At 45.0% G+C, this 23,615-nt stretch overlaps 1 protein-coding gene across 2 annotated transcripts in view; it reads left to right on the top strand.

Annotated features, from left to right (window-relative positions):
* Positions 1–23,615, top strand: part of reln (reelin) — a 399,693-nt gene that overhangs the window by 287,488 nt on the left and 88,590 nt on the right. For both annotated transcript variants that reach the window (XM_068059265.1, XM_068059264.1), the window contains exons 33-36: positions 1,873–2,061; positions 2,342–2,615; positions 16,997–17,137; positions 22,888–23,065. In XM_068059265.1, the coding sequence (XP_067915366.1) occupies positions 1,873–2,061; positions 2,342–2,615; positions 16,997–17,137; positions 22,888–23,065 (782 nt within the window). The remainder of the gene's footprint in view (positions 1–1,872; positions 2,062–2,341; positions 2,616–16,996; positions 17,138–22,887; positions 23,066–23,615) is intronic.

The raw sequence follows: 23,615 nt of genomic DNA, 5'->3' as shown, positions 1-23,615 counted from the left end.
AGATTAATGACGTAAACACTGCAAGATTACTTGATTTTAATTTTTTTTTAATTCAATCATGGAGTGTGGGCGTCGCTGGTCAGGCCAGCATTTATTGCCCATCCCTAATTGCCCTTGAGAAGGTGGTGGTGAGCTGTCTTCTTGAACCTCTGAAGTCCATTTGGGGTAGGTACACCCACAGTGCTGTTAGGAAGGGAGCTCCAGGATTTTGACCCAGCGACAGTGAAGGAACAGTGATATAGTTCCAAGTCAGGATGGTGTGTGACTTGGAGTGGAACTTGCAGGTGGTGGTGTTCCCATGCATTTGCTGCCCTTGTCCTTCTAGTTGGTAGAGGTCGCGGGTTTGGAAGGTGCTGTCTAAGGAGCCTTGGTGCATTGCTGCAGTGCATCTTGTAGATGGTACACACTGCTGTCACTGTGCATCGGTGGTGGAGGGAGTGAATGTTTGTAGATGGGGTGCCAATCAAGCAGGCTGCTTTGTCCTGGATGGTGTCGAGCTTCTTGAGTGTTGTTGGAGCTGCACTCATCCAGGCAAGTGGAGAGTATTCCATCACATTCCTGACTTGTGCCTTGTAGATGGTGGACAGGCTTTGGGGAGTCAGAAGGTGAGTTACTCGCCTCAGGATTCCTAGCCGCTGACCTGTTCTTGTAGCCAGGGTATTTGGATGGCTACTCCAGTTCAGTTTCTGGTCACTGGTAGCCCCGAGGATGTTGATAGTGGGGGATTCAGCGATGGTAATGCCGTTGAATGTCAAGGGGCGATTAGATCATTAGACCAGCTTTTAATTCCAGATTTATTAATTGAATTCAAATTTTCAAATTCCACCTTCTGCTGTGGTGGGATTTGAACCCATGTCCCCAGAGCAATACCCTGCATCTCTGGGTTACTAGTCCAGTGACAATACCACTACGCCACCGCCTCCCCTTAATCCACTGAGAATTACTGAGGTATAACATTGTTCTGTATATACATATACACGTTGGCCATGGAGTTTCCTGATAGGTCATCTGTAAATTCTTTACAATTAACTTGAAGTAAGAATGCAACACCAAAACTTGCATCTCACTGGAAGTCAGCATCTGCACTAATTCCTCCCCTTCCACTTCACGTAAAATGGAACAGATAGTGATTAGGTTATTATTTAATCTTGGAGATTAAATCACAGTTATAAACTAATTAAGCCTTGCTATCAGGGCCCTTTTGAACTTTATTAAGTTACTGCCTTGCACCCATTGCTCTGCATTTTCCCATCTTGTGCAGCAATACTTTGGAAAATAGTTGTTCTATTACAAACCAATTGAATATAAAAATCAGGAATTAGTGTTGGACAGATTATTGTGTGGGCAGTTGGTACACTCGTCAAATCCTGTTTTTGTTATTTAAAATTGGTCAAAGACTCTGTTAAAGCAGCCAAGTGAAATTTGATACTGGTATCAGATTTAGTGACGGGGGGTGGGGAGGGGGTGGGGAGGTGGTCATTATTTTAACATTTTTAGTCAACTGGATGGAGAGTTGAGGAGAAATTTCTTCGGGCTTTGCTGCAGGAAAGATTTGAGGCAGAAACTCTTAAGTGAAGATTCGATAAACTTTAAAAGCAGAGAAAAGGTGGCACAGTGGGATTAGTTTAGAATTGCTCGAGCAAAGAGCAGCACAAGCACCAGGAGGCAAATAGCCTTCTTCCATGCTTTAAACTTCTACTGACTAATTTATAGCCTTGAGTCTTTTCACAATCCATGCTCGGGTGAAGAAATTATCCTTCATATTAACAATTTTTAAAGATTTGATTAATTTGTGATAAGATTGGCAAGAATGTCATATGATATATTTTGTGTCCTATCATGTGCTATAACTTTGATCTCCTTTCTTTTTAGGAAAGCTCAGTGCACAGTGGGCCTTGGATGATGTCCTGATTGGAATGAACGATAGCTCCCTTACTGATTTTCAGGATACATTTGAGGATTCCTCTGACTTGCAATCCAACTGGTATCGCATTCAAGGGGGCAAGGCAGATATGTATTGCCTCTCAAAGGATACAGCACTAGTTTTTAATGCTAATATAGGTATGTAATTGAACCGAAATACAAACATTCATTACTAAGAAGTACTCGGGACTTTTCAGAGCACAGCACCCCACTAATCTGCATTCACAGGGATTATGAACAATAACATTACAGAGTCAGTAAATAATTGTAATAAAAATCAATAACATTAGCCCTATAGTCAACAGAGGAATGTTTGCTCCATGATGTGTTAAAATAATAAAACGTTTTCCTGAGATCCCCTCCACCCAGACACAAACTGCCTTTCATCTCTGATGCTTATGTCTCTTCTGTTTTCTAGGCAAGCCCCGGTTTGCAGAAACTTGGGACTTTCATGTGACCGCCTCTACATTGTTACAGTTTGAGCTCAATCTAGGCTGTGGCAGTCAATCTCCAGACTCCAATGGCATCCAGCTGCAATACTCCCTCAATACAGGCAAAAACTGGCACCTAGTGACAGAGGAGTGCGTTCCTCCCAGCATCGGCTGTCTGCACTACACAGAAAGCTCTGTCTACACCTCACAGAGGTTCCAAAATTGGAAGCGTGTCACTGTCTACCTATCTCCAGGAACCATGTAAGTCTTTAGGAACATAGAGACAAGAATAGGTCATTCAGCCCCTCAAGTCTGTTCTGCTGTAGTTAGATCATAGCAGATCTGTATTTTACCTTTGTCTACCTGCCTTGATTCTATAACCTTTTACACCCTTGCCGAATAAACATCTATCAATCTCAGTTTTGAAACTTTCATTTGACTGCCAGCCTCAACCGCTTTTTGTGGGAGTAAGTTCCAGAGGTTAAGGCAGTTGTATGTTCCTCCTGCAGAATGTGGGAGGTAAGGGTCGCCAAGAGTGTCCCTGCTGACTGCATCTGCGGGAAGTGCACCCAACTCCAGCTCCTCGAGAACCGCGTTAGGGAACTGGAGCTGGAGCTGGATGAACTTCGGATCATTCGGGAGGCGGAGGGGGTTATTGAGACGAGTTATGAGGAGGTAGTCACACCTCAGGTAAAAGAAGTAGGTAGATGGGTTACCATCAGGGGAAGGAGAGGGAACCAGCAGGCAGTGCAGGGATCCCCTGTGGCCGTTTCCCTCAACAACAGGTATACCGTTTTGGATACTGTTGCGGGGGACGACTTACCAGGGGTAAGCAATGGGGTACAGGTCTCTGGCACAGAGTCTGTCCCTGTTGCTCAGAAGGGAAGGGGGAAGAGGAGCAGAGCATTAGTCATTGGGGACTCCATAGTTAGGGGAACAGATAGGACGTTCTGTGGGAACGAGAGAGACTCACGGTTGGTGTGTTGCCTCCCAGGTGCCAGGGTTCGTGATGTCTCGGATCGTGTTTTTGGGATCCTTAAGGGGGAGGGGGAGCAGCCCCAAGTCGTGGTCCACATAGGCACTAACGACATAGGTAGAAAGAGAGATGGGGATTTAAGGCAGAAATTCAGGGAGCTAGGGTGGAAGCTTAGAGCGAGAACAAACAGAGTTGTTATCTCTGGTTTGTTGCCCGTGCCACGTGATAGCGAAGCGAGGAATAGGGAGAGAGAGGAGTTGAACACGTGGCTGCAGGGATGGTGCAGGAGGGAGGGTTTTGGTTTCCTGGATAATTGGGGCTCTTTCTGGGGTAGGTGGGACCTCTACAAACAGGATGGTCTCCACCTGAACCAGAGGGGTACCAATATCCTGGGGGGGAGATTTGTTAGTGCTCTTCGGGGGGGTTTAAACTAATTCAGCAGGAGAATGGGAACCTAAATTGTAGTTCCAGTGTACAGGATGTTGAGAGTAGTGAGGTCAGGGATAAGGTTACAAGGACGCAAGAGGGCACTGGCAAGCAAGAACCTGGTTTAAAGTGTGTCTACTTCAACGCCAGGAGCATCCGGAATAAGGTGGGTGAGCTTGCAGCATGGGTTGGTACCTGGGATCTCGATGTAGTGGCCATTTCGGAGACATGGGTAGAGCAGGGGCAGGAATGGATGTTGCAGGTTCCGGGATTTAGATGTTTCAGTAAGAACAGAGAAGATGGTAAAAGAGGAGGGGGTGTGGCATTGTTAATCAAGGAGAGTATTACAGCGGCAGAAAGGACGTTTGAGGACTCGTCTACTGAGGTAGTATGGGCCGAGGTTAGAAACAGGAGAGGAGAGGTCACCCTGTTGGGAGTTTTCTATAGACCTCCAAATAGTTCCAGAGATGTAGAGGAAAGGATAGCGAAGATGATTCTCGACAGGGGCGAGTGTAACAGGGTAGTTGTTATGGGGGACTTTAACTTTCCAAATATTGACTGGAAATACTATAGTTCGAGTACTTTAGATGGGTCAGTTTTTGTCCAGTGTGTGCAGGAGGGTTTTCTGACACAGTATGTAGACAGGCCAACCAGGGGCGATGCCACATTGGATTTGGTACTGGGTAATGAACCCGGCCAGGTGTTAGATTTAGATGTAGGTGAGCACTTTGGTGTTAGTGATCACAATTCGGTTAGGTTTACCTTAGCGATGGGCAGGGACAGGTATATACCGCAGGGCAAGAATTATAGCTGGGGTAAAGGAAATTATGATGCGATTAGGCAAGATTTAGGATGCGTAGGATGGGTAAGGAAACTGCAGGGGATGGGCACAATCGAAATGTGGAGCTTATTCAAGGAGCAGCTACTGCGTGTCCTTGATAAGTATGGACCTGTCAGGCAGGGAGGAAGTTGTCGAGCGAGGGAGCCGTGGTTTACTAAAGAAGTTGAAGCGCTTGTCAAAAGGAAGAAGAAGGCTTCTGTTAGGATGAGACATGAAGGCTCAGTTAGGGCGCTTGAGAGTTACAAGCTAGCCAGGAAGGATCTAAAGGGAGAGCTAAGAAGAGCAAGGAGAGGACACGAGAAGTCATTGGCGGATAGGATCAAGGAAAACCCTAAGGCTTTCTATAGGTATATCAGGAATAAAAGAATGACTAGAGTTAGATTAGGGCCAATCAAGGATAGTAGTGGGAAGTTGTGTGTGGAATCAGAGGAGGTAGGGGAAGCGTTAAATGAATATTTTTCGTCAGTATTTACAGTAGAGAAAGAAAATGTTGTCGAGGAGAATACTGAGATTCAGACTACTAGGCTAGATGGGATTGAGGTTCACAAGGAGGAGGTGTTAGCAATTTTGGAAAGTGTGAAAATAGATAAGTCCCCTGGGCCAGATGGGATTTATCCTAGGATTCTCTGGGAAGCCAGGGAGGAGATTGCAGAGCCTTTGTCCTTGATCTTTATGTCGTCATTGTCGACAGGAATAGTGCCGGAAGACTGGAGGATAGCAAATGTTGTCCCCTTGTTTAAGAAGGGGAGTAGAGACAGCCCTGGAGGGACATAGATAGGCTGCAGAGCTGGGCTGAGAGATGGCAAATGGAGTTTAATGCGGAAAAGTGCGAGGTGATTCTCTTTGGAAGGAGTAACAGGAATGCAGAGTACTGGGCTAATGGGAAGATTCTTGGTAGTGTAGATGAACAGAGAGATCTTGGTGTCCAGGTACATAAATCCCTGAAAGTTGCTACCCAGGTTAATAGGGCTGTTAAGAAGGCATATGGTGTGTTAGCTTTTATTAGTAGGGGATCGAGTTTCGGAGCCATGAGGTCATGCTGCAGCTGTACAAAACTCTGGTGAGGCCGCACCTTGAGTATTGCGTGCAGTTCTGGTCACCGCATTATAGGAAGGATGTGGAAGCTTTGGAAAGGGTGCAGAGGAGATTTACTAGGATGTTGCCTGGTATGGAGGGAAGGTCTTACGAGGAAAGGCTGAGGGACTTGAGGTTGTTTTCGTTGGAGAGAAGGAGGAGGAGAGGTGACTTAATAGAGACATATAAGATAATCAGAGGGTTAGATAGGGTGGATAGTGAGAGTCTTTTCCTCGGATGGTGATGGCAAACACGAGGGGACATAGCTTTAAGTTGAGGGGTGATAGATATAGGACAGATGTTAGAGGTAGCTTCTTTACACAGAGAGTAGTAGGGGCGTGGAACGCCCTGCCTGCAACAGTAGTAGACTCGCCAACTTTAAGGGCATTTAAGTGGTCATTGGATAGACATATGGATGAAAATGGAATAGTGTAGGTCAGATGGTTTCACAGGTCGGCGCAACATCGAGGGCCGAAGGGCCTGTACTGCGCTGTAATGTTCTAATTCTAATTCTAATTTTAACTATCCTTTGTGTGAAGAAATGATTCCTAACATCCTTTTAACCACTGGAAGACATAGAGCTGGATTCTATGAGCTCGCCGCACACCAAAGAGCCACTGCAATCTCAAGCACGGTGGCTCATTTAAATAGCCGGAGCGGCCTGCCCCCCCCCCACCAATCACATGGAGGGGGCGGCTGTCTGTGCCCAGCAATGGCATCAGCTGCCTGTGCGCAGACACTGACGCCTTTTTTAAAGGACAGTCAGCCCTGCTGGGAAATTTAAATATTTAAAGACATATACAATAACATTTACTGAATACATTTGTTTTGCTGTTCTGCCACCCCCCCAATAACAAAGACAATTTGCCCTTCCTTCCCAAAACACTTAGCTTTAACATCTGACCTCCCCCCCCCCCCCCACCCCAACCAATGAACTGCACAAAGTTTTAAGTACAACCGTTCCCACCATCCCCTACACCCATGACATTTATTTGACCCTGTTTCCCCCCCTCCACACTGATAAACATATCCCCCCACCCCCCCACCCCGCTCCCCACCAGTGTCGTGCCTCGTTTCCCCAGACGGGGATCTGAAGGTGTGGGAGTGCCAGCTGACATGCCGAAGATTGCAGCAGGCCCTCAAGATTGCGGGTGAGTATGTGTAAATGTATTAATTTTATTAATTTGAATATGCTGATTGTGATCCCGTCGTCCAGCAGTGGGTGGGGGGTGGGGGCGCCATGGAGCCTCACTGCTGCCAGGAGGATCAGGCTGGGCCATGCCAGGTTGAGGTCCATGGCAGGCCTCATCCAGAGCTATCTTCAGGTCCCCCCTCCCGCCATGGATCTCGAAGTCGAGGACTGCTTAAAATCCAGCCCATAATTCCGACAGTGTAAGCCAAGTGTATTCAAGATATTTAAAAGGACATTTTTATATCAAGAAGCAATTTTTAATGATGCTCAATAGGTATAAAAACCGAGCTGCACGGGAAGCTCTTGGGTTTGATCCCTGCAGTATGTTGAGTTCGTTGATTTTCCATTGTGAGCACTATAATTGTCATTGGTATCCCTTAGGTAGAGAAACAAACAAAAATTGCTGCTAAGCGTGCCTGTGTGGATATCAGGTAAATATAGGATCAGGCTAAAATGTGATGCCCTCCATCGCCATAATAATTAAATGGTCTGTTGACACTCAAGGGAAATATTTTCTTTGCTTTTACAGCAAAATTGTAAATCCATTTTATGACTTATTTACAATTTCACTGGAAATAGTGAACAGAGGAAAAATTCCATCTCTCTGTCTAGCCTCGCACCTGAAGAATGGATATCTGTGTAATTGTACACAGCAAGGGTTTTCAGCTTCAATGGTGCATGGTGGGGGGGAAGGGGGAGAAATATTTGAAACCAAATAATTTTTTTAAAAAACACAAGGCATTTTAAAATTGTGGGCAATGTAATGGCAAGTGGTAAGAGGAGTGGGTGGTTCCCACTGTTCGACACCCAACTGACAGCAGCAAGTGTTTTTGATACTAGGGTTTTAACCCCTTTGTGTTTTATTTGTCAAATAAACAGACAGCGACAGGTTTTCTTGTAGGTTTTAAACAGAAGATTAACTATTTATTGAGCAATATTCATTCCTGAAATGGTCGCAACTCCACCCACAAATGCATTCAATCGCTTGCGCGGGCACACGCACACACAAGAAGAGATAGATAGAGAGGAAAAGGGGTAAGTAGTTTAAAGTGAGGTAGGTTTTCAGGATTCACGGTAAACTTGTTGAATCGTCTTGGAGGTCAGTTCCTCTTTTAAAGTTGCAGGCTTGGGTTTTGTAGATTTCTCTGGTAGTTGAGTTTTCAATCTGGAGATTGAAACATTCAGTTCTCTGCTGCACAAGTTGAAGTGTAGAACTTACAGCAGGGCACCTTCTTTGGCTTTTGCTGCATTTCTGCCAGTTCTCAGCTGGAAGGGTTTTCGTGATGTTGTCCTGGTTTTCTCTCTCTCTTCAGAGAGCTACTTTTTAAGGTCAAAAATCTCTCACATCTTGGGCTGAATTTTACATCCCCCCCAAAGGGCAGGATGGTGGCGGGGTGGTGTAAAATCGAACGGGAGACTCGGGGGGCCCTTCCCAACCCGCTCCTGCCTCCGCTACCACTTATTGTAGGGCAGCGGCATTGGCGGAAAATGGCCCGCCCCAGGCCAATCAAGGCCCTTAAGTGGCCACTTCGCCCGCTTCCAAGGGGATTTAACAAAAACAGGCGACTTTCTGACAGCCTGGGGTTGGCCCTTCTGATCAGGCACCTTGTGCCCGATGGAGGGCCACTCCCGCTGCCCCAACCACCCCCAACACCCAACACGCCCTGCGACCCTCCAATCGACCACCCTTGCCTTGTCGGAGCCTGACCGGTCACACCAGCCAGGCAACAAAAACTTACCTTAAGTCCATCTTCTGCAGGCTGGGCTGCAGTCTCAGCAGTGGCCACCGCTCCCGATGGCACCTGCTTCAAGCGGGTGGAAGTCCCGCCTCAGAACACTTAAAGGTCGGGGACCTGCAAAATATGGGTTGGATCCCCAGGCAAGGTGGAAGCGGGTTCACCACCGACTTCTCAGTTGGTGGCCGGCTCCTGTCCACCAAGGGTTAAATCATGGCCCTTGTCTCCGTTGGGAGACACAGATGTGGCTACTTCACACCTTCATTGTTTCAGAAGAACTCATTCAATTCTAAAATGTCTCTTGATAAGTTCAGGAGGGTGTAATTGACACCTCTTAGCTTGGAATGTATCCTTTTGGACGTACCACACAGTAAGACAGTTTGAATATACAGTTTGACCTTCAGAAGCATATTTGCATCACATTGTCCAGTTTTAATAAAACGAAAAGTCAATTATTCATAATTCTTCAGTGTGGGTTCTGTAGTTTCAATGGCTGCACTTCACGTGAGCGTAACAGCAAGCAATTCAATTTTTTGAAATTCTAAGTTGCTATTTTGTACTGGGCGGGCATCAGATATCAAAAGAATGATAGTTAATGCTGAAACTGTCTCCCACATCTGCAGCATGACCTGCTAATCTTCAAGTTCTAGCCAAGAGTTGTGTCCTTTCTACAGTTTGTGAGAGCTATCACCCAAGAATACTTTAATGCAAACAAATCACTTATATTATGAAAATGTCACAAATTACAAATCATATAACGGTAGAGTATACTGAAGAAGGTTAGAAATCCATAGCAAAAGACAAGGATCTTAAGTGACTGCTCCAATTAGAAGAATTGTGGGCATTGGATTTAGATTTAAGTGCATCCCCTCTGCTCAACTTGGATTTGCTAAAGTCAAACAAAAAGAAACACTGGAAATGAGGAAATAATGTTGTACAAGGAAAGATTGTGGAGCAGGGTAGGTACATCTTTAGATTGTGGAGCAAAGTAAGTTCATCTTTAGATTGTGGAGCAGGGTAGGTACATCTTTAGATTGTGGAGCAAAGTAAGTTCATCTTCAGATTGTGGAGCAGGGTAGGTACATCTTTAGATTGTGGAGCAGGGTAGGTACATCTTTAGATTGTGGAGCAAAGTAAGTTCATCTTCAGATTGTGGAGCAGGGTAGGTACATCTTTAGATTGTGGAGCAGGGTAGGTACATCTTTAGATTGTGGAGCAGGGTAGGTACATCTTTAGATTGTGGAGCAGGGTAGGTGCATCTTTAGATGTGGAGCAAAGTAAGTTCATCTTTAGATTGTGGAGCAGGGTAGGTACATCTTTAGATTGTGGAGCAAAGTAAGTTCATCTTCAGATTGTGGAGCAGGGTAGGTACATCTTTAGATTGTGGAGCAGGGTAGGTACATCTTTAGATTGTGGAGCAGGGTAGGTACATCTTTAGATTGTGGAGCAAAGTAAGTTCATCTTCAGATTGTGGAGCAGGGTAGGTACATCTTTAGATTGTGGAGCAGGGTAGGTACATCTTTAGATTGTGGAGCAGGGTAGGTACATCTTTAGATTGTGGAGCAGGGTAGGTGCATCTTTAGATGTGGAGCAAAGTAAGTTCATCTTTAGATTGTGGAGCAGGGTAGGTACATCTTTAGATTGTGGAGCAAAGTAAGTTCATCTTTAGATTGTGGAGCAGGGTAGGTACATCTTTAGATTGTGGAGCAAAGTACGTTCATCTTTAGATTGTGGAGCAGGGTAGGTACATCTTTAGATTGTGGAGCAGGGTAGGTACATCTTTAGATTGTGGAGCAAAGTAAGTTCATCTTTAGATTGTGGAGCAGGGTAGGTACATCTTTAGATTGTGGAGCAAAGTAAGTTCATCTTTAGATTGTGGAGCAGGGTAGGTACATCTTTAGATTGTGGAGCAAAGTAAGTTCATCTTTAGTTTGTGGAGCAGGGTAGGTACATCTTTAGATTGTGGAGCAGGGTAGGTACATCTTTAGATTGTGGAGCAGGGTAGGTGCATCTTTAGATGTGGAGCAAAGTAAGTTCATCTTTAGATTGTGGAGCAGGGTAGGTACATCTTTAGATTGTGGAGCAGGGTAGGTACATCTTTAGTTTGTGGAGCAGGGTAGGTGCATCTTTAGATTGTGGAGCAGGGTAGGTGCATCTTTAGATTGTGGAGCAGGGTAGGTGCATCTTTAGATTGTGGAGCAGGGTAGGTACATCTTTAGATTGTGGAGCAGGGTAGGTACATCTTTAGATTGTGGAGCAGGGTAGGTACATCTTTAGTTTGTGGAGCAGGGTAGGTGCATCTTTAGATTGTGGAGCAGGGTAGGTACATCTTTAGTTTGTGGAGCAGGGTAGGTGCATCTTTAGATTGTGGAGCAGGGTAGGTGCATCTTTAGATTGTGGAGCAGGGTAGGTACATCTTTAGATTGTGGAGCAGGGTAGGTACATCTTTAGATTGTGGAGCAGGGTAGGTGCATCTTTAGATGATGGAGCTGGGTAGGTACATCTTTAGATTGTGGAGCAGAGTAGGTGCATCTTTAGATTGTGGAGCAGGGTAGGTACATCTTTAGATTGTGGAGCAGAGTAGGTACATCTTTAGATTGTGGAGCAGAGTAGGTGCATCTTTAGATTGTGGAGCAGAGTAGGTGCATCTTTAGATTGTGGAGCAGGGTAGGTGCATCTTTAGATTGTGGAGCAGAGTAGGTACATCTTTAGATTGTGGAGCAGAGTAGGTGCATCTTTAGATTGTGGAGCAGGGTGGGTACATCTTTAGATTGTGGAGCAGAGTAGGTGCATCTTTAGATTGTGGAGCAGGGTAGGTGCATCTTTAGGTTGTGGAGCAGGGTAGGTGCATCTTTAGTTTGTGGAGCAGGATAGGTACATCTTTAGTTTGTGGAGCAGGGTAGGTGCATCTTTAGATTGTGGAGCAGGATAGGTACATCTTTAGATTGTGGAGCAGGGTAGGTGCATCTTTAGATTGTGGAGCAGGGTAGGTGCATCTTTAGATTGTGGAGCAGGGTAGGTACATCTTTAGATTGTGGAGCAGGGTAGGTACATCTTTAGATTGTGGAGCAGAGTAGGTACATCTTTAGTTTGTGGAGCAGGGTAGGTGCATCTTTAGATTGTGGAGCAGGGTAGGTACATCTTTAGATTGTGGAGCAGAGTAGGTGCATCTTTAGATTGTGGAGCAGGGTGGGTACATCTTTAGATTGTGGAGCAGAGTAGGTACATCTTTAGATTGTGGAGCAGAGTAGGTGCATCTTTAGATTGTGGAGCAGGGTAGGTGCATCTTTAGATTGTGGAGCAGAGTAGGTACATCTTTAGATTGTGGAGCAGAGTAGGTGCATCTTTAGATTGTGGAGCAGGGTGGGTACATCTTTAGATTGTGGAGCAGAGTAGGTGCATCTTTAGTTTGTGGAGCAGGGTAGGTGCATCTTTAGTTTGTGGAGCAGGATAGGTACATCTTTAGTTTGTGGAGCAGGGTAGGTGCATCTTTAGATTGTGGAGCAGGATAGGTACATCTTTAGATTGTGGAGCAGGGTAGGTGCATCTTTAGATTGTGGAGCAGGGTAGGTGCATCTTTAGATTGTGGAGCAGGGTAGGTACATCTTTAGATTGTGGAGCAGGGTAGGTACATCTTTAGATTGTGGAGCAGAGTAGGTACATCTTTAGTTTGTGGAGCAGGGTAGGTGCATCTTTAGATTGTGGAGCAGGGTAGGTACATCTTTAGATTGTGGAGCAGGGTAGGTGCATCTTTAGATTATGGAGCAGGGTAGGTGCATCTTTAGATTGTGGAGCAGGGTAGGTACATCTTTAGATTGTGGAGCAGGGTAGGTGCATCTTTAGATTGTGGAGCAGGGTAGGTGCATCTTTAGATTGTGGAGCAGGGTAGGTGCATCGTTAGTTTGTGGAGCAGGATAGGTACATCTTTAGATTGTGGAGCAGGGTAGGTGCATCTTTAGATTGTGGAGCAGGGTAGGTGCATCTTTAGATTGTGGAGCAGGGTAGGTACATCTGTAGATTGTGGAGCAGGGTAGGTGCATCTTGAGATTGTGGAGCAGGGTAGGTGCATCTTTAGATTGTGGAGCAGGGTAGGTGCATCGTTAGTTTGTGGAGCAGGGTAGGTACATCTTTAGATTGTGGAGCAGGGTAGGTACATCTTTAGATTGTGGAGCTGGGTAGGTACATCTGTAGATTGTGGAGCAGAGTAGGTGCATCTTTAGATTGTGGAGCTGGGTAGGTACATCTGTAGATTGTGGAGCAGAGTAGGTGCATCTTTAGATTGTGGAGCAGGGTAGGTACATCTTTAGATTGTGGAGCAGAGTAGGTACATCTTTAGATTGTGGAGCAGGGTAGGTACATCTTTAGTTTGTGGAGCAGGGTAGGTACATCTTTAGATTGTGGAGCTGGGTAGGTACATCTGTAGATTGTGGAGCAGGGTAGGTGCATCTTTAGATTGTGGAGCTGGGTAGGTACATCTGTAGATTGTGGAGCAGAGTAGGTGTATCTTTAGATTGTGGAGCTGGGTAGGTACATCTGTAGATTGTGGAGCAGAGTAGGTGCATCTTTAGATTGTGGAGCAGGGTAGGTACATCTTTAGATTGTGGAGCAGAGTAGGTACATCTTTAGATTGTGGAGCAGGGTAGGTACATCTTTAGTTTGTGGAGCAGGGTAGGTACATCTTTAGTTTGTGGAGCAGGGTAGGTGCATCTTTAGTTTGTGGAGCAGGGTAGGTGCATCTTTAGATTGTGGAGCAGGGTCGGTGCATCTTTAGATTGTGGAGCAGGGTAGGTACATCTTTAGATTGTGGAGCAGGGTAGGTACATCTTTAGTTTGTGGAGCAGGGTAGGTGCATCTTTAGTTTGTGGAGCAGGGTAGGTGCATCTTTAGTTTGTGGAGCAGGGTAGGTGCATCTTTAGATTGTGGAGCAGGGTCGGTGCATCTTTAGTTTGTGGAGCAGGGTAGGTACATCTTTAGATTGTGGAGCAGGGTAGGTACATCTTTAGTTTGTGGAGCAGGGTAGGTACATCTTTAGATTGTGGAGCAGGGTAGGTACATCTTTAGATTGTGGAGCAGGGTAGGTACATCTTTAGTTTGTGGAGCAGGGTAGGTGCATCTTTAGTTTGTGGAGCAGGGTAGGTGCATCTTTAGATTGTGGAGCAGGGTCGGTGCATCTTTAGTTTGTGGAGCAGGGTAGGTACATCTTTAGATTGTGGAGCAGGGTAGGTACATCTTTAGTTTGTGGAGCAGGGTAGGTACATCTTTAGTTTGTGGAGCAGGGTAGGTACATCTTTAGATTGTGGAGCAGGATAGGTACATCTTTAGATTGTGGAGCAGGGTAGGTACATCTTTAGTTTGTGGAGCAGGGTAGGTACATCTTTAGTTTGTGGAGCAGGGTAGGTACATCTTTAGTTTGTGGAGCAGGGTAGGTGCATCTTTAGATTGTGGAGCAGGGTCGGTGCATCTTTAGATTGTGGAGCAGGATAGGTACATCTTTAGATTGTGGAGCAGGGTAGGTACATCTTTAGTTTGTGGAGCAGGGTAGGTACATCTTTAGTTTGTGGAGCAGGGTAGGTGCATCTTTAGTTTGTGGAGCAGGGTAGGTGCATCTTTAGATTGTGGAGCAGGGTCGGTGCATCTTTAGATTGTGGAGCAGGGTAGGTACATCTTTAGATTGTGGAACAGGGTAGGTACAACTTTAGTTTGTGGAGCAGGATAGGTACATCTTTAGTTTGTGGAGCAGGGTAGGTACATCTTTAGATTGTGGAGCAGGGTAGGTACATCTTTAGTTTGTGGAGCAGGGTAGGTACATCTTTCGTTTGTGGAGCAGGGTAGGTGCATCTTTAGTTTGTGGAGCAGGGTAGGTGCATCTTTAGATTGTGGAGCAGGGTCGGTGCATTTTTAGCTTGTGGAGCAGGGTAGGTACATCTTTAGATTGTGGAACAGGGTAGGTACATCTTTAGTTTGTGGAGCAGGGTAGGTACATCTTTAGATTGTGGAGCAGGGTAGGTACATCTTTAGATTGTGGAGCAGGGTAGGTGCATCTTTAGTTTGTGGAGCAGGGTAGGTGCATCTTTAGATTGTGGAGCAGGGTAGGTGCATCTTTAGTTTGTGGAGCAGGGTAGGTGCATCTTTAGATTGTGGAGCAGGGTAGGTGCATCTTTAGATTGTGGAGCAGGGTAGGTACATCTTTAGTTTGTGGAGCAGAGTAGGTGCATCTTTAGATTGTGGAGCAGGGTAGGTGCATCTTTAGTTTGTGGAGCAGGGTAGGTGCATCTTTAGTTTGTGGAGCAGGGTAGGTACATCTTTAGTTTGTGGAGCAGGGTAGGTGCATCTTTAGATTGTGGAGCAGGGTAGGTGCATCTTTAGTTTGTGGAGCAGGGTAGGTGCATCTTTAGATTGTGGAGCAGGGTAGGTGCATCTTTAGATTGTGGAGCAGGGTAGGTACATCTTTAGTTTGTGGAGCAGGGTAGGTGCATCTTTAGTTTGTGGAGCAGGGTAGGTGCATCTTTAGATTGTGGAGCAGGGTAGGTACATCTTTAGATTGTGGAGCAGGGTAGGTACATCTTTAGATTGTGGAGCAGGGTAGGTACATCTTTAGATGGTGGAGCAGGGTAGGTGCATCTTTAATTTGTGGAGCAGGGTAGGTGCATCTTTAGATTGTGGAGCAGGGTAGGTGCATCTTTAGTTTGTGGAGCAGGGTAGGTACATCTTTCGATTGTGGAGCAGGGTAGGTACATCTTTAGATTGTGGAGTAGGGTAGGTGCATCTTTAGTTTGTGGAGCAGGGTAGGTACATCTTTCGATTGTGGAGCAGGGTAGGTACATCTTTAGATTGTGGAGCAGGGTAGGTACATCTTTAGATTGTGGAGCAGGGTAGGTACATCTTTAGTTTGTGGAGCAGAGTAGGTGCATCTTTAGATTGTGGAGCAGGGTAGGTACATCTTTGGATTGTGGAGCAGGGTAGGTACATCTTTAGTTTGTGGAGCAGGGTAGGTGCATCTTTAGTTTGTGGAGCAGAGTAGGTGCATCTTTAGATTGTGGAGCAGGGTAAGTACATCTTTGGATTGTGGAGCAGGGTAGGTACATCTTTAGTTTGTGGAGCAGGGTAGGTGCATCTTTAGTTTGTGGAGCAGAGTAGGTGCATCTTTAGATTGTGGAGCAGGGTAGGTACATCTTTAGATTGTGGAACAGGGTAGGTCCATCTTTAGATTGTGGAGCAGGGTAGGTGCATCTTTAGATGTGGAGCAGGGTAGGTACATCTTTAGATTGTGGAGCACGGTAGGTACATCTTTAGTTTGTGGAGCAGGGTAGGTACATCTTTAGATTGTGGAGCAGGGTAGGTGCATCTTTAGATTGTGGAGCAGGGTAGGTACATCTTTAGATTGTGGAGCAGGGTAGGTCCATCTTTAGTTTGTGGAGCAGGGTCGGTGCATCTTTAGATTGTGGAGCAGGGTAGGTACATCTTTAGATTGTGGAGCAGGGTAGGTACATCTTTCGATTCTGGAGCAGGGTAGCTACATCTTTCGATTTTGGAGCAGGGTAGGTACATCTTTAGATTGTGGAGCAGGGTAGGTACATCTTTAGATTGTGGAGCAGGGTAGGTACATCTTTAGATTGTGGAGCAGGGTAGGTGCATCTTTAGATTGTGGAGCAGGGTAGGTCCATCTTTAGTTTGTGGAGCAGGGTCGGTGCATCTTTAGATTGTGGAGCAGGGTAGGTACATCTTTAGATTGTGGAGCAGGGTAGGTCCATCTTTAGTTTGTGGAGCAGGGTCGGTGCATCTTTAGATTGTGGAGCAGGGTAGGTACATCTTTAGATTGTGGAGCAGGGTAGGTACATCTTTCGATTCTGGAGCAGGGTAGCTACATCTTTCGATTTTGGAGCAGGGTAGGTACATCTTTAGATTGTGGAGCAGGGTAGGTACATCTTTAGATTGTGGAGCACTTTAGGTACATCTTTAGACTGTTTGAAGACTGGATCCCTCAGCTGCATGGCCTCTGGATCACCATAGAAACTAACTGCCAGATCGTTTGAATCGCTGCCCAAGGCTTGGGTACTAAATTCCATAATTATATCTCTAGGAGCTCAGAAAATACGCATTTGAACAAGTATTGCACAGGTGAACCTGTCCTAAATCCCCCCACAGATGCTCTGTTTCTGTTTTGATGGTGATGTAAATGCCAAGCAGCACATTTTATTTACAACTGATGTTAGCCTTCATTCTTCTCTTATTGTGGCCTTAATAGTTCTTTAACAAGAAAAGTGATCAGAAATTGTGAGACTTTATTCAGGTTTTATTAAATTGTTAACTTTCCACTTCCAAATGTTGATTATGATTTTTTAACCTGGTACCTATCTTGTTGATACTAATTTATTTACTCTTCTATTTTGCAATTAGTTCGCCTAGGACCCGATTCAGATGGATTCAAACTGCATACTCTTATGGAACTGCTAACTGGGCTATTGATAATGTGATCCTTGCCTCAGCGTGCCCCTGGATGTGTTCTGGTCATGGTATTTGTGACATGGGTCATTGTGTGTAAGTATAAAAACATTAATCCTATAATATTGTCACTATTGTGAGCCAGTAAGGTCTTTTCTGCTGCTATCAGCAACCTATTACAAGCCAATCTGATACAATATCAGGTCTGAACAGATCGAAAAAAAAGTCATTATTATTCATTTCAGATAATGGAGCGGTGTACATTAACTAATGTATCCCATGATAAACTAATCCCAAAGGGCATCAGCCACTAATTAAAGTAACCCTGTCAGTTCATTACTACTTTTGAACAACAACTTGTTGCATCCGGCCCCAATTATAAAGACATGTTTTCGGTTGACAAGATTTTGGGACCATCTGCTTTAATGCTGGCTTATCAAAGCTGTATAAACAGGATTTTAGTCTCTGAGCAAAAGATTTTAATTACATTGCCTTTAGAAAATTCTGCAGGTTGGTTCTTAGTAATGCATTTGTCACAAGCCAATAATTAGAAATACAATGAATGACATAGGAATGAACTATGATTATGATTTGTAAGGGGAAATGATGTCTGGTTACAGTTCACTTTTTGCTTGTTATTGCTTAATTTTTAGAAGCTTCTTTCAATTCTTGAATTGCAATTGCTCATTAGTTACACTGAAGATAAGTTTAACTTTTGCCAGTATTGTTGACCAGGTGATAATGGATTGACCACCTGTTTATTTATCTCTTCCTAAGTTGGGGGCAGGGGGTGGATTTGTACATGAGATTCGCTATACAAGTTCAAGTTTATTGTTGTGTTGTGCACAGAAAACCCAACAAGATGGGACAACGAGGCTTTCACAGTTAAAAGGGTGAATACTAACAGTTGATATATATGATTTTCTATTCAGTAAGTTCATTTGGTTTAATTGCCTCAATAGATCCTGTCAGTTTGGGATTTTATTTCTGTTAATAAAATGGATACTATGTTAAAGACGTTTTACGTTTACCCAGCTTGCTTCCTTAGATGAACAGCAATATTGCAAAGCTCAAAGAAGCTAGGAGCAGTGGCTGCCCTGGTGCACAATGCCATCAGTTTCTAAGGGCTTTATGGCTACTGAATGATTGAATGCTTTTGAGAACAGAATGGATAAAAGACAGATTTTTAATTGATGCTTTTCTGGGACCGAGGCTCACTTCATCTTTGTTCAAGTGTCAGGAGAGGCAACAGCAGGTATAACAAACTGCATTCTACAAACCCAGGAGGATATTGTTTGGATGAAGTTCTTTCAGATTTAATTTCGGAGACCTTATTTGAAATATATTCATGAAAATGGTGACCAAACCCAACAAAGGAAACTTGTGTATGAACTTCTCCAGATTAGGTAGCCCGGTGAATTTCTTGAACCTGGGTATGAATCCAGTAGAATATTAGAATGAATGTTTCCCCTCTCTGTTGGCTTTTAATAATGTTTTTCAAGCTCCTAAATGTATGTGTCTGCAGGAAATGCTGTTGGAATTAGAGTGTGGTGCGAGAGTAGAGGAGAAGCTATATTCTGTATATATCCCATGCTGTATCTTACACTGTGTGAGGCAATGGGTGGCATCTTTCAACTTGATAAACAGAAATGAAAGGGTAGCTTTTGATGGTACAGAGAGAGAGCAAGAAGTAGGCTGGTGTTCCAGGAATAGAAAATGCACACACAGGCATAAAGTTATATAAAGGCTGAGCATCGTGTAGGTAGTATACAGACAATGATTTAGAGCTGCGTGCCTTACTTTTAGGCAATAGCCTGTGAGTTCTGAGTTCCACCAGTTTGAAGTCAAGACAGCGTTCTCCTCAGCCTCCGCTATGAAGGTGACACCTCCTTACCAGCAGCCCATTCCTCTGGCTCCTTCATGCTCTGTGAATCCAACTCAACTCACTGGGCTGGATTTTGTTCTCCCCCGGGCATCAGGTTCTGTGGTGGGGGTGCCTGAAGATGACTCCGGATGAGGCCTGGCCCAACGCTCCCAGTGGTGGCGAGGTTCCGTGGTGGCTACCCCACTGCTGGACAATGGGACCGCAATTAAAATATTTAAATCAATAAAATGAGTACATTTAAATAGACTTACCTGCGATCTTGTGGGCCTGCCGCAATCTTCGGCGTGGCAGCTGGCACTCCCGCACCTTCAAATCCCCATGCGGGGAAATACTGCCACACTGGTAGGGAGGGGGGAGAGGTAAGATTTTCAGTGCAGGCGGAGGGGGGAACGGGGTCAAATTAATGGGTATAGGGGGTGGTGGTGGCGCAGTGGTTGGCACCGCAGCCTCACAGCTCCAGCGACCCGGGTTCAATTCTGGGTATTGCCTGTGTGGAGTTTGCAAGTTCTCCCTGTGTCTGCGTGGGTTTCCTCCGGGTGCTCTGGTTTCCTCCCACCACCAAAAGACTTGCAGGTTGATAGGTAAATTGGCCACTATAAATTGCCCCTAGTATAGGTAGGTGGTAGGGAAATATAGGGACAGGTGGGGATGTGGTAGGAATAAGGAATTAGTGTAGGATTAGTATAAATGGGTGGTTGATGGTCGGCACAGACTCGGTGGGCCGAAGGGCCTGTTTCAGTGCTGTATCTCTAAATCAAAAAATCAAAAAAAAAAATCAATTGTGCAGTTTGGGGGGCGGGGGTGGTGGAAGGTTAGTTGTAAAAGGTAAGTGTTTTGGGGGCAGAATGGCAAAAAGTTACTGTAATTGTTATGGGGCAGGGTGGGAAAGGGGCCTTATAAATGTATTTATTTAATTTTCAGGGGTTGCTTCTTTAAAAATTTAAATGTGCTGACAGGGCTGGCTGCCCTTTAAAAAGGGCGCCAGTGCCTGCGCACGTGCAGCTGATGCCATTGCTGGCGACGGACGGCCCGCCCCCTCCACGTGATTGTGTGGGGTGGGGGGGGGGGGGGGGATGGGCGAGGCCACCCTGGCTATTTAAATGAGCCATCACGCAGGAGATTGCAGTGGCTCTTTGGTCATTTTGTGAGCTCACCACCTATCTCAGTGGCGAGCTCTTAAAATCCAGCCCACTGTATGGAATTTCAGGGGCTATATATTGTTTGAACGTGGTTAAGCTCCTCCCTTGCAACTGCTGTATTAAGTAAGACGGGGAGACATCATTCTGACTGCAGACTGAACTCCTTAACAGGATTTTCAACTGGAGTTATGCAGCGAAAAGTCCTCAGGAGTCACTACTCCAGCTCCTCACCGTCCTTCACCATGGTACAATTTTCTGCTGGGAGTAATGTGGGAACAGAACAAGAATCTGCCCAAATATGGATGGCTGTACTTTAATGGCATCCAAATGATGGGAATATTTCATCTGACACGTTCCCTTTTGTTGGTGCCCTAGCAGTGCTGGATGCTGGAAACACCTGTGCATTCTTGGTACCAGGATTGCTATGGCGGCTGGGAGATTTAAAAATTAAAGGGCCACCTCGCAGGCTGGCTCCCAGGACTTCATTTGCTGCTTGGAAAGAGCAATATTAAAGAGTTATGATCTGGAATGTACTGCCCAAACCGGTGTTGGAAGCAGATTCAATAGTAACTTTCAAAACGGAACTCAATATATAATTTGGGATGTTTTGCTACTTTAAAGGTGCTATATAAATGCAAGTAGTTGTTGTTTGGCTATGGGGAAAAAGCAGGAGAGTGGGACTAATCGGATTGCTCTTTCAAAGAGGTAGTACAGGTGCGCTAGGCTGAATGGCCTCCTGTGAAGTATGATTCTATTTAACCTATGATTCTATGAGTAGAGTGACGGTGGATAAGTGCAGAAAAACACTGATGACAACATGATGATCTCAATGACCTGTTCATGAATTGTTCGATTCTAAGTGAAGGACCAAAGGCTATACTGCCGGACACCACCAAGATGGAAAAGAACAGGAGCAGACAAGATAAATCAGTTTAAAAAGAAAATTATATCTCAGGATATTTGGGCGTCACAACGGCATTGGCCTTGAGAAGGTGATGGTGGGGATAGGCCTTCTTCCTGAACTGCTGCTTTCCGTGTGGTGAAGGTAATCAGGATTTTGACCCAATGGCAATCAAGGAATGGCAATATAAGACTGAATTGGGATAGTGTGAGGCTTGGAGGTATAGTGTTCCCATGCACTGCTGCCTTTGTCCTTCAGGATGGTGGAGGTTGCAGGATTGGAAGGTACTGTCGCAGAAGCCTCGGTACAATCCTATGGATTGTACGTAGTGCTTCAGTGGTGGAGGCAGTGGATATTTAAGGTGGTCAATCTAATGGACTGCTTTGTCCTGGATGTTGTTGAATTTCTTGCATGTTGTTGCAGTTGCACTCATCCAGACAAGTGGAAAGTGTTCATCACATTCCTAACATTTACCTTGTAGATGGTGGAGAAGCTTTGGGGAGTCAGGAAGTAAGCCACTCACCATAGAATATTCAACATCTGGCCGGCTGTTGGAGCCACAGTATTTATGTGGCTGGACGTAGCTTGGCTGGTGGTGAGAAGGGCCCTCCCCGTCAGATCCTTCATGCACACCCGCAGTCCCGCCCCATCCGCCCAGTGCCCCCGCGTTGGCTGTGGTGGGGGAGAGACGGTCGCCCACCTCCTCCTGGAATGTGCCTTTGCAAAGCAGGTGTGGAAAGAGATGCAGTGGTTTTTGTCAAGGTTCATCCCAAGCAGCTCTGTAACACAGGAGTCTGTGCTCTACGGGCTGTTCCCAGGGACGCACACCGAGACAAACATCAACTGCTGCTGGAGGACTATCAATTCGGTGAAAGACGCCCTTTGGTCTGCCCGAAACTTGCTGGTCTTCCAGCGCAAAGAGTTGTCCACCACAGAATGTTGCAGACTGGCACATTCCAAAGTCCAGGACTACGTGCTGAGGGACGCACTAAAGCTTGGGGCAGCCGCAGCAAAGGCTCAATGGGAAAAGACCACAGTGTAAGGTTCCCCCACCAAGCTGGACTGAGGGGCTGGATCCATGGGAAACCCCTCGAACTGTATCGTTAATATTCTCAGTTGCTGTAAATGTAAAACTGTAATTCACATGACAATTGTGAAACGGAAGGGTTGGGAAGAAACTCATGACAGTATTGAAGGAAACTGATCTCCCTTGCAATGTTTGTATTTTTTGGTGCTGTTTGGAAACTGTTTGGCAATGTAATTTTTACACATTTTTATGAATAAAGTATATTTTGGAAATTAAAAAAAAGTATTTATGTGGCTGTTCCAGTTGAGTTTCTGGCCAGTGGTGACCCCCAGGATGTGGATATTGAAGGATTCGGTGATGGTAGTGCCATTCACAGGGAGGTGGTTAGATTTTCTCTTGTTAGAGATGGTCATTGCCTGACACTTGTGTAGTGTGAATGTTACTTGCCACTTATCAGTGAAATACAGTGGTTGAGTGGTGCTAGGCTTAAGTTTCAACATTCTGTAGCTCACGCATGTAATGTCACTGTGAAAGGTAACTGACTGACTGGCTCTTTGATTTGCTTACTTCAGAGATAATAGGATTTCAGCTGTTCTGAAAATCTGCTTTGATTTAAATTATTCATCACTTAATGGTGTGTGGAAAAAAACTTCATTTTTCTGATGGCTGCATTTAGTCTGGGAAAGAAACTGGAGTACCAAAGAACATCGTTAATTTTTGGGATGTTAGTATTCAAATCAAATCATCTCCCACATTATATAACAAATATTGATCGATATTTGGCTGTTTTATATATTTACTACATTGATTTTTTTTCACTTTGGGTTGGATGCTGTGTCATGCGCTTTCAGTATTTCACTGCATTTACTGACGGGCCTTTCCTTTTACTTTCAGGTGTGACAGTGGCTTTGGAGGACGTAACTGTGTGCCCATTCTTTCATTGCCATCAATTCTCAAAGATGACTTTAATGAAAAACCGCACCCTGACCTTTGGCCTGAAGTTCTTGGAGCAGAGAGAGGGAACTTGGATGGGGAAATCATCAAATCTGGAACAGCACTAGTCTTTAAAGGGGTTAGGAATTTGTTATTGATACATACATTCTGATTGGAGGTGCTTAAACAAAGACACAGACCCATTTTACAAATGTGTTTTAATGGTGGGGTCATGTGTGGAACCTCATGGAGAGCACAGCCACGATTTCACAGTATGTACTGCCGGTGAGCAAGGCTCCTTACAGCTTTGTAATGTTGGCCTGTGTACATTCTGCAAGTACAATAGTTTTTATTTTTAACCTACAGTGATAGGTTTGATCCAGTATTATTTTCTTCTTGCCTTGTTGCCAAATACCATTTATATCATAGCACATCATGCTAAGTAATTTACTGCTTAAACCCCTCCCATTATTAGGAGCATTGAATTTTACACTGCACCATGATGGCAGGGAGAGCTGAGACAGCTGTGTTTCCATTAATGTGCTGCATCAACCTCTGTGCACCGAAGGATCTAATATATCATCCTCTCAATTCCTTGTGTTAGTTCAGTATCACTCTGTCAACTGCTCATCTGGACTGCCTGTATTAACCCCAATGAATCTAGTTGGACTGGTGGGTGCAAGTGATAA

The sequence above is a fragment of the Heterodontus francisci genome, chromosome 27, assembly GCF_036365525.1.
Source record: "Heterodontus francisci isolate sHetFra1 chromosome 27, sHetFra1.hap1, whole genome shotgun sequence".
NCBI classification, from domain to species: Eukaryota; Metazoa; Chordata; class Chondrichthyes; order Heterodontiformes; family Heterodontidae; genus Heterodontus; species Heterodontus francisci.
The sequence above is the reverse complement of the archived record's forward strand: the minus strand, read 5'-3'. Positions and strand labels throughout refer to the sequence as shown.